Raw genomic sequence first — 15050 nt, forward strand, 5'->3', positions numbered from 1 at the left:
AACTCTCTCAATGGATGTTTAAATTAGTGTGTTTTGGGATCCTGGGATAAGAAGAGCTATAGCTGTGCAAAGTATGAGCCCAATCCCAGAAATCTTATTCAAGTAAGTGATCCTTACCCGTGCAAATGGTCACGGGGTTACACGTGTGACAAAGGGTGAGAGAATCGGGCTCTGTGTTTGTAGGCCCTGATCCTGCAGTGAGATTCACATGGGTATGTTAATAAAATGTAGCTCTTCGGGGTAGGGACAGTCTCTTATTGTGTGGCCATATGGGGCCTAGCACAATGGGGTCCCCAATCTCAGAGGCCTCTAGATGCCACTGTAATAGAGTAATAAGCACAACATAGTTTTTTCTGTAAGAAAAGTCAGTATATTTATGGTTTGCTTTATAAAAGTTACTATAATACAATGGTACATAGTATTCAATTCACAAAAATATGAACAAATATATACAGCATGACACATCCACAACAAAACACTTTCTTCAAAACAAGATACATACTGATGACAGAATCTATATGCACAAAACATCCCTAAATTTATAAATTTGCTTAACAAAAGAGAAAGCAGAAATCCTAAATCTTCAAAGCAGAGATTTTTTAAAAAAGAACTTAAAAAAAAAAAGCAGAATTTTCATTTATTGCAAACCATTTTACCTGCCTCCTTTTAAAGGAGGCCCTTAACTTTCACACTGTGAATTAAAACAACCTGTTTACAGAACCCATGAAACAGCAAGGAATGAGGGCAGCTTTTTGGGTTTTGTTTTTAAAACTGCCGATTGGATTAGAGTGTCCTTTACAAATGTGTTTCTTTTCACTTGAACAAATATTACAATTGCAATTAAAGAGGAAATTTATAAAAACAAAACATTAAATTGAAAAAATCCAGATGCAGATTTGCTTAAATACATTTTAGGTCGTCTATTAATAGACTGTACATATTTCCTCGCTTGAAATAAATAGATTTTGCACATTAGATTTCAGACTGGCAAAAAAAAAAAGCCTCCACTTGGCATACTTTTCTCTTCAGTTTCTTAATGCTTCTAATTTCATCTACTTATTTGACCAAAAAAACAAAAAAAATTTTATACAGAATTTACATTATACAAAGCTTGACACAAGCTGTAAATGCCACCAGCTCCTTTTCTATACGCATTCCTTCTCCCTCTCCCGTCTTCCTGACATGAGTTAGAGCTGGAATCTTCTTTTTAAAAAGAACTCCAAATTACAATAGTCACTTTTAATAAATTATTTACATGCTCTTGAAGTACAAAGAAATCAGCAAAAAAATTCAACATGTTTCTACAAGAAACAGTGTCTGAAGAGAAGATTCTTAAGTTTGCCTATGTACAGAAGATGCATTTTTTTAAACTTCAAAATCCTTTTTTCCTTAAATTTTTATTTTATATAGAAATGCACTGAAATGATCCCTGAAAAAGGTCACAAAAACCAGAGCTGAATCTACTGTCTACATTGTCAGAGTTTAAAAATGTTGTTCTTGTAGAAATAAGCTGTTCTGTACAATATAAATATCTGCAAGATGAGCCCCTTCCCACCCCTTGATAGTTACAGATTACTTATGGGACCCAACATAGTTCTGGAATTGGAAAATATTGGTTTGAAACTGACAGATAAATGAACACGGCAGGCAGGACATGCAGGTTTTTCAAGCAGAGAGGGCACTTACTATATATGCCGATTTCTAAGGCATTTTCAAACGTAACTAAAGCCAGCGCATTCACGCTTGGGGACAATAATAAGGCTTGCAACTACATTTCCACAACTTTTGTGTTATTTTCTGGGATTGTTTCACGTAGCAGACACATTAAAGTGATTCAGTTTCAGGGGAGAAAATTTAACAGGGAACACATTCAATCTTTTTGTTCGTTGTTAATGTAAGCCCAAGCAGAATTAAGGATGTGGTCTTCAATTAAATACAGAAAAATACTTCTGTAAATACCCCCCCAAAGAACAATGCCTGGCAAGCTTTAATTTTAATTCTTCTCCCCTCCTTGAAAACTTCCCACATTGCAATGAGCTTTTAATGGCTATGGTAACACCCCGTTTAGCAGGGCATGAGGCTGTGCCAGCCTTGGGCTGATGTCTATACCTTCCACATTATGTTCTCTCCATTTTGCTCTACAATCTTAGGTTTTGTACCAGCCTTCGTAACTAGGAAGAGTCATAAAATGTGTAACTGGTACGGCAGCCCAAATACATATTTGTATCTACAGAGTGCCCACACATTGCCCAACCAAGACCACGTGAGTGACTAGCCAGGAATGAGGCAGCCAAAACTAGAATGCATAAAATGGAGGCCATTGCTGCCGCCCATTTAATGTCAGCTGAGACATCCTTTGGAGACTACAAGTCCCACCATCAAATACTCCATCCTGGCCCACTCAGAGGCTGCTCAATTCAAGATGGAAGCTTTGCATACTGGGCCCTGCAAGCCAAGATTCTGAAGGGAAACAAACAAACAAACAAAAAAGGAAGCATGAAGTCAGGCTTCTAAGCTCATATTTAGACTCTGAAAATATGTAACCTGGTTTTTTCAAAAGCGCTGAGCACTCAGCTGCCCCCATGGAAGCAGCTGGGCGCTGAACACTTTCGAAAGTCAGGGTAGTTATTTAAGAGCCTAAATGGGGATTTAGGGATGACATTTTCAGAAGTGCCAGAGTGACGTAGAAGGTAATGGTACTTCAGCCCTTTTGAAAATTTCACCCTCGGAAACTAGTATTAGTCTCATTTTTTAAATCTTGGCCAGAGTCTCTATAGGCTGCTTCTCCATAATAAAGACAAAGGCAATTGCATGTGGCCACCCTATCATCCCTCACAATCCACTGGGGTCATCAGTGTCATAGGAAACATATTGTACATGCAAACTGGACAATGTATTTGTAAGAAACCAATGTTGATACAGTAGTTTGAAGGGATGGAAAGGAAGAAGGCAGAGAAATGAATATGGGTTTGACATTCAGAACTTTAGTTCTGAAACACAAAGCTTTAGTGCAGTCCCCAAAGCCTTAGACATGCCAACTGGAGATACAGTATGAAAGGAAGAATCATATTAAAACAAATAAAGGAGCAGTTGGCTTAATTCCAAAATGCCCCCAATGAATCTGTAGTTATAACCAGCTCTCAAAGACAGAAACCACTTGTGCTTCTAATAAATTTACGTCTTTGGGTCACAAATACCCACTGTTGAGGAAATTTTCAGAAAGCATTTACTGGGGGGAAAAAAAAAAATCACCAAAACAAAACCAAAATAAATAAAAAGGAGAGACTATTGCATGTCCAATCTCAGGGACAATGTAACTATCCTCAGCTAGAAATGCAGATAATGTTAAGGCAGCTTGTATCAGTCATATGTTCCAGCTCCGCTAGGCCTTTTGCTTGAAAAAGAAATGAAATATAGAAGTCGACCCCATATTACATGCTACATACTGTAATACAGTCCTGGCAAATACATATGCAGTATAAATAACTCCTAAAAAACTCATTTCCAAGATTCCAACTTCTGATCATTGAAGCATGATCAGGCAGTAATCGTCACTAGACTGAAGAGAGTATGAACTCAGTTGTCCAAGTTACTCTAAAGGGAAAAGATTTTTAGTTACTGGGATAACAGTACCATTTTCCCCTCTACAAACTGTTGTTGTTTTTTAAAATGGCTTAGTACAACTAAGTTCCACTTGTAAGCAGGAGGAATTGAATACGGTTTGAAAGACTGATCTGCTTACCAAATAATATTTCAGATCAAAATAAATACTTGCATTGGATTCTGGCTCATTTGAAATGGAACCCCTAGTATAAAACCGAGGATTTCATTACAACCTACACTTACTAAAAGGAAAATAATGTTTTTATTTGGAAGTTAAACTTTTTAAAAAAACAATTTTCATACTGTACGCAGTTTGGGACAGACTCCGATACCCTCACGCACTCTGAGCAGTGCCTTAATCCATAATTAGTCCTATTGAAATGAATGGGACTAATTTCAGGTACTACTCAGTGTGAGTGAGAGTGGCAGAACATAGCCCTTTAGTAGTAGAACAAGTATCTCACCCATACAAGTGCAGATCAAACAGTCTGAATGAAAAGTCATGGAAGGGAGGGAAAAGAGGCTGCGTGTCAGGAGGCGAAGTTGGAAATAAACAACAAAAGAAACCCAGCCGTTGGTTTCTTACAGGGAAAGAAATCTCAGTGCCATCTTCTATGAACTGTTCTAGTAGTGTATGCTTAAAAGACAGTAAGATTTCTACAGCATAAACAATGACTGTACTGATCATTTAATTTCAGCCTCAGTATTTTGAATGAAAGAGGAATAGATCCACCAGAAATGTAGATACCGAAAAGGCCATTTATCAAGCCACCTTTTGCGAGTAAGGACGAAGTAACTGATTAAACTTATTAATTATGCAGATTGTGGTATTAAATATTTTTTCTGTATGGTAATAGAGCTATTGATCCCCCCAAAATACCAGCATGGCATGTGAAAATTAGAGGTGAGCCTAAGGCATTAAGTTCAGGTCCATTACAGAGCTGAATGTTCCCCTGCTTTCCAGGATGTTTGGGTCAGAGGAATTGATCAGGCCCATCTCTAAGGAAAAGGCAGGACAGTTCATTTACAGTCTCACTGTAGACACACCCAAGCATACTCACACACGCCTACACACACACACACGCACACACACACACACACACACTCGCACCCAAGCCTCTGGCTTGCTCTGTAACATCAACCATACATTTATTTACAGCTTACTCTGAAAAGTCTGTGCAATTTCAGCCAACCAAGCTCCCAACAACCCTTTATGGCATTTTCAGTCTCTGCTTCACATTTAAACGTTGAATGTCTTTTTCAAACAACAAACTGATGAGAAAAAGGTAGCAGCATTTATGGAAAGACAAAGGTTTACAACAAAAACAACAACAACAACAAAGGTACCATTATCGTACGATGAGCAATAATATAGAGACTGAACAGAGAGAAGCTAGTGTTTGGATATACTATGCCACGAAGTGGTAATCACCTTTTGTGTGTGTTGGATCTGACGAGGAAGAGCACCTGAAACGTGAACAGTCCTAGTTATGCATGTGCGCTTTTTGCTTTCACTTGTGATCCTGACAGAAGTGCGAAACTTGCTTGGTTTTCTTCTCTCTCTTTTTTGGCAAAGTGCAACCACACCTGGTTACTGCAGTTCTGACATGGCCGAAGGTGCAAGTGTGACAAGAAGCCTCGGGATTAGTTCAGGGTCCCCCTGCAGTTCTCAGAGCCGCACAGACATGGGATCTTTACATCCTCGATCGGAAACTTGTAGTCGTAAGTAATTTCCTCATTCACGTTGATGTGCTGCTTAGAGTAGATGACAATCTTCTTCTGAGACTCCACGGTGATGACTTTAGCATAACAATTTGGCTGCAGGGGTAACAAATTAGGAAAGGGGTTAATTTTCTGTAAGTTTTAGATTTGCAGGCTTCTTTTGAAGTTATTTAAATCAGCTGAGTTGCTGCAATTATTTTTACAGAGGGGCACAGGTACTTTTCCTGGGGCTGGGGTGTGGGGCTTTCACTTTCTCCTGCCATACTCAATTCCTCATGGGAATGGGAAGATTTATTGGGGGAAGTAAGACAGAAAACAAAGCTCAGCCTTCACTATACTTCTTCCAAGGTACAAATGATGACAGTTTGTACAGTCAGCATGAATGGCTCCTACAGGCTTTGGAATCTCAGGTGGGCGGCAATAATGACTCAGACACCCAAATTATTACTTATTGAGTGCACACAGTCTGCCCAGTACTGTACAGAACACAGGCGAAGGCAGAGTCCCTGCCTGCAGGAGACAGACAACCCTGTTCCTACATGAACACCATTTGGAGGCTGTTCCCATAGCAGTGCTGTTTTGTTTTAAATACACTTTCTCTAAACACCGTGCAATAGTGTCTCTCCAGGACCCTTAGCTACAGTCGGGTTTCTGGGGCCAAATTCAGAGCTGACTCTAAATTGTTGTAACTTACATCTTCCAGTCCCCTCATACCAGTTCTTGACCCACATCAGCTTATCAATATGTTGATTACAGCTCCTATTAAACATCATCACCTCTGAGTATAACTGAGTGGCTGGCTGGTTTATCTGTAAGTAAAAGCCAACTCTTGGAAGCATAAGCAAAGTGATACTTACATTGCAGCTATGATTAATAAACCTGGCAAAGTTTCCACATTTTGTTGCATCAATGATGGTGTCATGGTCGACCCTGAACATGTAACTGCTCCCAATGCCTTCATCCTCGTATCGTTTCTCTCGCATGTCTGCAATGACCTACCGGGCAAACCAATTGTCGAGTCAGCGTGTGCCGTAGAGACAGGCAGTAAAGTACAAGGGATTTACATGCAGTCAATTTAAAAGGCACAAACCAAAACTCCCATTCAGGATTTAAAAAGATATTTACGACCCCAAATTATTCAAGAGAAGATAGGCTTAGAATTCAAAGGACAAGCATTTAGGATGGGATTTTCAAAGATTAGGCACTGAATTTCAAATGGGATTCAGCACCTAATTCCCTTGGACTTTGGAAAAGCCTGCTTTACATTTTAAATCCATATACCACTGAAACCTACATGGAGGACAACACTCGGCAAGGCCTCTAGCTCTGCACTGAAAAAGATTGTAAGACTCCAAAAATGCTATGACCAGCTCACGTAAGGAGGAATGTGTATCCAAGAACCCATGTCCCCGTCATTTGTATTCCTTTCATCACATCCCGCTCAATTTCTGCCTTGACAATACTTCTAAAGTAAAATCGGACTCTGCATGTGGATTTTAGAGAACTTTAAAATTACGCTCTTAAACCAGACATTTGGTCAAGGCAAAATTTCCAAAAAGAGCCCCTGCACGATACAGGCAGAGAATAGCTACTGTGAACAATGCACAGCTCTGAAATCTGCCAAGGGTAGGGCTTGAACTCACAGTGCATCGGTGCAGCTGAGGCTCAATGAGCACAGTGTGTAACCTTGAGCTGCCTGCATCCCCAGGGGCGGCTCCAGGCACCAGCGCACCAAACGCGTGCCTGGGGCAGCAAGCCGTGGGGGGCGGCCTGCCGGTCGCTGTGAGGGCGGCAGTCAGGCTGCCTTTGGCGGCATGCCTGTGGGAGGTCCGCCGGTCCTGCAGCTTTGGCGGCAAGTATGCTGAAGGTGCGGGACTGGCAGACCTCCCGCAGGCATGCCGCCGAATCTGTGTTACCAGCGGACTCCTGCAGGCGTGCCGCCGAAAGCCACCTGACTGCCGTGCTTGGGGCAGCAAAATACATAGAACCGCCCCTGTGCACACCCTATGGCTTCAACAGAGCTCAAGTCTTGCCACGCGTGCAATTTCACTGGTTTCGACACACCAGGTTAGCTTATGCTGACCTGGAGTTCCAAACTTTACTCTCAATAATTTATTCAGTGTTGCTTCCCCAGTGCACAAGCTGAGAACAATCCCATGGGATTGTATCATTTTGGGGAAGATCAGAGCATTAGTTTGAGTCCCAGATGTGGGCAACAAAATTTCAAGAGAATCGTGTGATTTTTTTGTAAACAGCTGATGTTTATGGGGTGGGAGGAGCTGTATCTCAGGAACCCAACTGCTCAAATGACCCCAAATTTGGATTTTAGAGCCCTTACACTAATCATCTTTCAAAAAGTAGGTTACTCTCAGCCTTATCTATAGCACAGCTTCTTCAAGTCTGTGTCTCATTTGACTTAGAGATTGTATGTTTGTCCAGAGCAGTGAATGGGTAGCTAAAGGGCTGTGTAAATTTATGGCACTCTATTAAAAAAAAAAAAAAAAAAAAAAAGACAAAAATTCTGAGAATATGTCTGGATTTAATCCTATTTCAAGAAATTCTGCTCCAGCCTACATTTATCGGGGATTCTAAACAACCCTTTTTTTAAAAGCACACCGAGGCTTTGCCACTCAGCATTAAAGAGACCATCCAGTCCACCATGGGAACAAAAGTATTTTAAACTTGTCTTGTCAAAAATCATAAATTGGAGTCTTCTATCTTACCCTCATTTCCAAACAGATGTGACATAACATCATCAATAGGTTTCTGCACAATGATTTCGCCTTACATATGTTACTCTCTGAAATGGTTTCCAGAGAACAGGCAGGAGGAAACAGAGCAAGAGAACTGACCCATGCACAACCCCCCCCAGAAGATACACTCAGGATGTATGCATTGTGTGGTATTGAAAGCCTCAAGGAATCTTTAGTGTTTGTGAATTTACAAGCGGGATGGAGATGATGAATAAAACCAGGTAGGTATGAAGAGCGATGCTACTGAGGACAGATACATGTGGCCTTCCACACTTCATGAAGTAGAGGTCTTCCATTCTGACTGAGTCATGGCAAAGGCCCTGTGGTCACCCATGGGGAAATAGAGCTTACCTGTCTGATGTTCTGACCCACATATTCAATCACCATCTCGTCAGCTGCAATGGGCTCCATAGCAAAAAGGCCCCAGTCATGAATGTGACTCTTGCAGAATTTTAGCTTTTTCTTCCGGAACTGTGTACAAAACAACCCCAAACCATCATGAGCAAAAAAGGAAACAGCAATCTGCACAGTACCCAGCACATCTGCAGTCTGTTCCATGCCACAAGTGGGACATTTCAGCATGTGGCACCTGACTCTATAGTTAAATCAGACTATTAATTACCTCCATGTTAGCTGTGAAAAGGAGCGTAGTCTAGTGGTTAGAGAAGGGAAGACGTCGTCTTGATTCTTGGGTTCTACTCCCAGCCCTGCCCCGATTCACTGCGTGTTCTTGTGCAAGTTGGTAGAACAGGCCCTTTTGGGCTATATCTCCTTTGCACTAGTGTCTAATGGGTTGTAGTAAGCACACACTTTTGGTCTGGGGCTCAGCTCCATTTGGTCATTGATTGTCTGGTTCCTGTTTTATTGTCACTGCCTATCATGTGTTAACCCCCCCAGCGTATATACACTGACCTCTGCCCCATGGATTTCCCTTTGATTTGCAACTTTCCATTCCATTTAGGTATTTGAACATTAGATCAAAGAGATCTAGTGATTGTATTGTTTGGAATTTGAAGTGTATTTAGTGCTCCCGAAAGTCAATACCCCAGGCCAAAATACCTCAAACTACCTGCTGTTCTGAAGAGACAGTGCTACTAAGGGGTGAGAAGACAGTTCAGTCTGGAAATCCCTCCCAAACCGTCACTGAGACGACGAACAAGGGTGCCCAAATGTGGAGGAGGTTTTTGTGATGTGAATACCTGTCCACTAGGAACTGGACAGAGATCACCATCTAATTTCACACAGGCTACACAGCCATCAGATGGTAACTACTTCTGGTTACTACTGACCTGAACTAGATTGGAACCCACCATTTACAGAGGAGTCTCTTTGCCCCATTATCAACCCCCTTGTTCATGCAGTTGGACATATTGTACTAAGTAGCTCTTGCTCCCAGACATACTGCTACGGCATAATACACAGTTTAATGTCATACGGATATATGGCATCATAGCTAGATTTATAAACCACACGTTTTGTCATGGATCTGTGCCTTTTAACTGGCCTGGCCTTAGCTTATTCCTAACCAGCACCCGACCTGTGCTCTCCAATTCACAGAATAGAAATCTGGTGGCGTGACCTACCTTCAGTTGGTTAAATTTGAGTAGGTCACTGTCACAGCTACCAGTGAAGGATGACAGAAGCCGGCGTTGCTCTGACCTCCTCTCGGAGCCCGCGCGGGTGGAAGCATGAGGTTGGGCAGGGATGCTCATTCCCTGCAAACAAGGAAGAACGGTTTAGGAGTTGCAAATTGAAAAGATCTGGGGCAACCCATTCGTACATTTCCTAGAGACAAATGAGAGATGAAAGCCGAACCGGTGAGGAGTTTGATGCACATCCTCACACATGCAGTACATCTCTCATCACAGAACAGAGTAGAAAACAGAGTAGAAACTATTGGATTAGTTAACACAGTCTGCCCTGGCTAGTGAAAAACTCCTCCCGACAGTATATCTGCAGCATGGTCTACTAGGTAAAGCAGGTTTCAGAGCATCTGGACTCCTGGGTTCTACTTCCAACTCTGCCACAGAACACAGACATTGTAAGACTTGATCAACTGGTCAGTTGCCAGTGGTCTATGTAGCCCAGTATTTGGTCTCTGACAGTGGGAACTACCAGATGCTTTAGAAGAAGGTGCAAAACCTTCATAGTGGACACATACTGACTCATTTGCTCTTAGAGGTAAGTTTCTTCCTAATCCTAGTCAGTCAGTGGTTGGCTGTTCCCTTGCAGCACGAGGTCTTATATCCCTTCTAACGAGATTTTTTTTTAATCCTACCTAATACAATTGTGGAGTTTCTCATTATCCATATAAAGTCTAATCCCATCTTGAGTACTACACTAAACTCTTGGCCTTACTGACACCTTCTGGAAATTACTTCAGTAGTTTAGTTATGCTTTGTGTAAAAGAATATTTCATTTGATCAGTTTTAGATTCAATAACTTTCAATTTCACGAAATGTCCCCTTGTTCTTTCATCATGAGAAAAGGTAAATAGGAGCTCTTGATTTGCCTTCTCTCTGTGTCTGATTAATTTGATTACCTCTATCACCTCCCCTCTCTAACCAAACAGTCACAGTTTCTGAAGTAATGGGTCTATTACAGGAGAGGGTGGGGAAGGTTCTGTGCCCTGCAATGTGCAGGAGGTCAAATTAGATAATCGTGATGGTCCCTTTCTGACCTGAGAGTCTATGAGTCTTCAGTCTCTCTTCATGTACAAATCTTTCCATTCCTCTAATCACTCTATAACACCTCCTTGCTCTGCATCATGATACTTTGGTATACGCAGCCCCAATAAAGTATTTTAGATCTATATTGAAAAACAAAGGACTTCCAGAATGACAAACTATACATATACATAAGGATCGTTTCACTTCTGCCACCGTGGAAATACCCCTGCAATGGGGTGCAATGCAGCAGCCATTGAGAAAACACCAGTGACAACGCAGAACAGTTTAGGAGAGGAGATGAAGGACACCATATATAGCTCTACCAACAGGGACATTTAAGTAGCAGAATGCATTTCCCCATATTAGAATTTGGCCAAGACACGGGGGAAGACACCCCCACTCTTACAGAAAATAGCTTGGGACCTTTGATGACCTTGAATCAATAGGATCTCTGTTTTATTTCTCAACTGAAAGGCAATACTTCCAACAGGGAAAGCCATACTGGGGCACTGGCTTAATTCCATCTCAGAGAGGAGAGTTACTAACACCACATTTCAAGACAAATCCAGTTAACACAAGGAAGCAGTCAACAATAAGAGTCTCCTTACTTGTGTATCAGCTGGCGGCTCCTCTGCAAATGCACGACTATTATTGAGGTATTTAAGTTTGTCCTTCTTATCAATTTTGTAATAGCCTTCACTTCGTGCACAACCGGTAACATGTTCCCGCATGCCATCATCCCGCTTCTTCTTCTTCGGGGTAGAAAAGCTAGTAGGTGGAACTAAGTTAAGGAGAAACCCAGCTACACGTGGAAATCAGACAACAAAACACTCTGCTTGGTATTTGGTTCTTACAGCCATGTGGACAATTTCAATGCTATTTAAAAAAAAGAAGAAAGAAAGAAGGAAATTAAGACCATTTGCCAGAACAAGCTGCTAGAGAAGTGGAAATCTAACTGTCAGGCAACTGGACACTGGAAAGGTTTGCACATTTTCTTTTACAGGTTTTAGGATTCATCAAATGAAAGTGGTTTCCAGCTAATGGTTCCGTGGTGACCATGTCAACTGAGTTTGGGCATCTCAGTCTACTTCCCTGTAGATAAAGGACACCATCACTATTGGCACTAGTTGATAGTCTCCACAAAGAGGCCAGGGACTGTTCGGGCAACAAAGACCAAACTAATTGCTCACCCCAAGAGTTGGGTCCCTCAAGGTAAAGGATGGGGCAGAGTGGTAGTGGGACAAATCAGCACTGCTGTTTTCCATGCTGTACGTGATCAATAGCTACTGAAAGAACTTCAGCCTCCAGGGCCAACAATCTGGTACCTTCCATGAGCTCAGAAAATTAAATAGTTTTTAGGGCAACCCTACATCCCCACATGAGAAACGGACATTTCTTTATTTGTCACTGTAATGCTCTGGGACAGCAAAATACATTAACACAGAGAATAACGAAGAAATCTAATGAAATGGAAGAGAGGAATGGGCCCATCTGTCAAGAAAAGGCTGTTTGGGAGAGGACTTCTGCAAAGTGCATGACCATGGACAGAGAGACAGCAGCCAGCTGAGTACCTGGCTAAGCAGTTTGCTCTGTTTTTAATGACTTGTAGTGTTTCTAGAACTTCCTCACAACATCTCAGACTGTGATCAAGATACCACGAACGTATCACGGCAGCAAAGAATCATCACTTGATATAGTGCTAGAGAGGGCAAGGAGACACTCCCTCTCTCAAAGCCAGCTCCTGATTAGCCTTAATAGCACAGCTCCCCGGACTTTCACAGGAGCAGAACCAGGTCCAGGCAGATATTCCAAACCCCATTCTGCACTCCTAATTGGCCAAGCAAAATTTAGGACTCGTTTGGTTATAATATTAAATGTTCACCCACATCCTTCCTCTCCCTAATATGGATCTATATAGAAAACAGCACTGTGCAGTGGTTGGAGCTGCGGATGGGAACAAAAGGTTATATTCTCTGCTCTGCCACTAATCCCAGCTGACTCTGGGTGACAAAATTCACTTCTCTGTGCTTCAGTTTCCACAACTGTGCAATTGCAATGATAATGATTTTTCCCCCCATACAAGGGTATGGCAAGGATTCATGAGTGTTTGTTAAGTGCTTTGAGGTTCTAGGTCAAGGCAATACAGGAGGACAGAGTATTATTATATCACATCATATTGCAAGACTATTAAAACAGTTATGACACCAATTTTCATTTTCACCAGATGGCCCTAAAACAAGCTCTTCAGTTCAATAAACCTTGCCTACAAGGATTTATTGCCACTATAATAAAATAGGGAAAGAACAAGTTAAAAATTACTTTGACAAGTTAGATGTCTTCAAGTCACCAGGGCCTGATGAAATGCATCCCAGAATGCTCAAGGAGCTGACTAAACCATTAGCGATTATCTTTGAAAAGTCATGGAAGATGGAAGAGATTCCAGAAGACTGGAAAAAGGTAAATATAGTGCAATCAATAAAAAGGGAAATAAGGACAACTCGGGGAATTACAGACCAGTCAGCTTAACTTTTGTACCCGGAAAGATAATGAAGCAAATAATTAAGTAATTCATTTGCAAACATCTAGAAAATAATAAGATGATAAGTAACAGTCAGTATGGATTTGTCAAGAACAAATCATGTCAAACCAACCTGATAGCCTTCTTTGACAGGGTAACAAGCTTTGTGGATGGGGGGAAGCAGTAGACGTGATATATCTTGAGCATAGTAAAGCTTTTGATTCTGTCTCTCGTGACCTTCTCATAAACAAACTAGGGAAATGCAACCTAGATGGAGCTACTATAAGGAGGGGGAATAACTGGTTGGAAAACCATTCCCAGAGAGTAATTATCAGTGGTTCACAGTCATCCTGGAAAGGATAACGAGTGGGGTCCAGCAGGGATCAGGTCTGGGACCGGTTATGTTCAATATCTTCATCAATGATTTAGATGATGTAGACGGTACATTTATAAAGTTTGCAGATGATACCAAGCTGGGAGAGGTTGCAAGTGCTTTGGAGGATAGGCTTATAATTAAAAATGATCTGCACAAACTGGAGAAATGGGCTGAAGTAAATAGAATGAAATTCAATAAGGACAAATGCAAAATACTTGACTTAGGAAGGAACAATCAGTTGCACACATACAAAACGGGAAATGACTGCCTAGGAAGAAGTACTGCGGAAAGGAATCTGGGAGTCATAGTGGACCACAAGCTAAATGAGAGTCAACAGTGTAACACTGTTGCAAAAAAAAAAAAGCGACCATCATTCTGGGATGTAGTAGCAGGAGTGTTGTAAGCAAGACACGAGAAGTAATTCTTCTGCTCTACTCTGCGCTGATTAGGCCTCAGCTGGAGTATTGTGTCCAGTTCTGGATGCCACATTTCAGGGAAGATGTGGACAAATTAGAGAAAGTCCAGAGAAGAGCAACAAAAATGATGAAAGGTCTAGAAAACATGAACTAGACTGAAGAAGATTGAAAAAATTGGGCTTGTTTAGTCTGGAAAAGAGAAGACTGAGGGGGGACATGATAACAGTGTTCAATTACATAAAAAGTTGTTACAAGGAGGAGGGAGAAAAATTGTTGTTCTTAACCTCTGAGGCCAGGACAAGAAGCAATGGGCTTAAATTGCAGCAAGGGAGGTTTAGGTTGGACATTAGGTAAAACTTCCAAATTGTCAGGGTGGTTAAGCACTGGAATAAATTGCCTAGGGAGGTGGTGGAATCTCCATCATTGGGGATTTTTTAAGAGCAGGTTGGACACACACCTGTCAGGGATGGTCTAGATAATACTTAGTCCTGTCATGAGTGCAGGGGACTGGACTAGACGACCTCTCGAGGTCCCTTCCAGTCCTATGATAGTAAGCATTTGAAATAGCCACTGCAAACAGGTTACTGTACACGTGACTATGTTACGTCTAAAAATTATCTTCTGCATTTGCAAACTGAGTTAGTAAAAAAAAAAAAAAAAAGTGAAAAATGAAACTGACTGGTCCTAAAGTGTAGCTAACTAGTACAGTTTAATTGTTTAAGCTGAGAATGCAAAAACAAACAAAAGATTAAATTAACAAATTTTCATTTACTATCTATAGCTTGGATTACTAACATAGGCAAGTTTTTTTTTTCCAAAACAATTTAACTTGTCAAGACATAAGGGCCTTCATAAACCTTGAAAATGCCTTTTCTTGTAATAAAATCACCATCAGCCAAATGAAGCATCCTCCCGACATTTATAATGTACTTCAAAAGCAGCATTAACATACAACTGTATTTAGATTGTAGCAGTTATACCCATGACTATGTG

General features: G+C 41.3%; 1 protein-coding gene across 16 annotated transcripts in view; it reads right to left on the bottom strand.

Moving 5' to 3' along the window:
* Positions 1-2608: 2608 nt before the first annotated feature.
* SETD1B (SET domain containing 1B, histone lysine methyltransferase) overlaps positions 2609-15050 on the bottom strand; it is a 104131-nt gene continuing 91689 nt past the window's right edge. For 15 of the 16 annotated variants that reach the window (XM_039505267.1, XM_039505263.1, XM_039505254.1 and 12 more), the window contains 5 exons: positions 11356-11522; positions 9662-9793; positions 8430-8549; positions 6183-6320; positions 5248-5421 (listed from right to left, as the gene is read on the bottom strand). In XM_039505267.1, coding sequence (XP_039361201.1) covers positions 5248-5421; positions 6183-6320; positions 8430-8549; positions 9662-9793; positions 11356-11522 — 731 coding nt within the window. Of the gene's footprint in view, positions 5422-6182; positions 6321-8429; positions 8550-9661; positions 9794-11355; positions 11523-15050 lie in introns of all 16 variants that reach the window. The other variant, XM_039505252.1, reaches the window with a different exon arrangement.

Source organism: Mauremys reevesii, linkage group 18 (assembly GCF_016161935.1).
Source record: "Mauremys reevesii isolate NIE-2019 linkage group 18, ASM1616193v1, whole genome shotgun sequence".
In the NCBI taxonomy this organism is placed as follows: domain Eukaryota; kingdom Metazoa; phylum Chordata; order Testudines; family Geoemydidae; genus Mauremys; species Mauremys reevesii.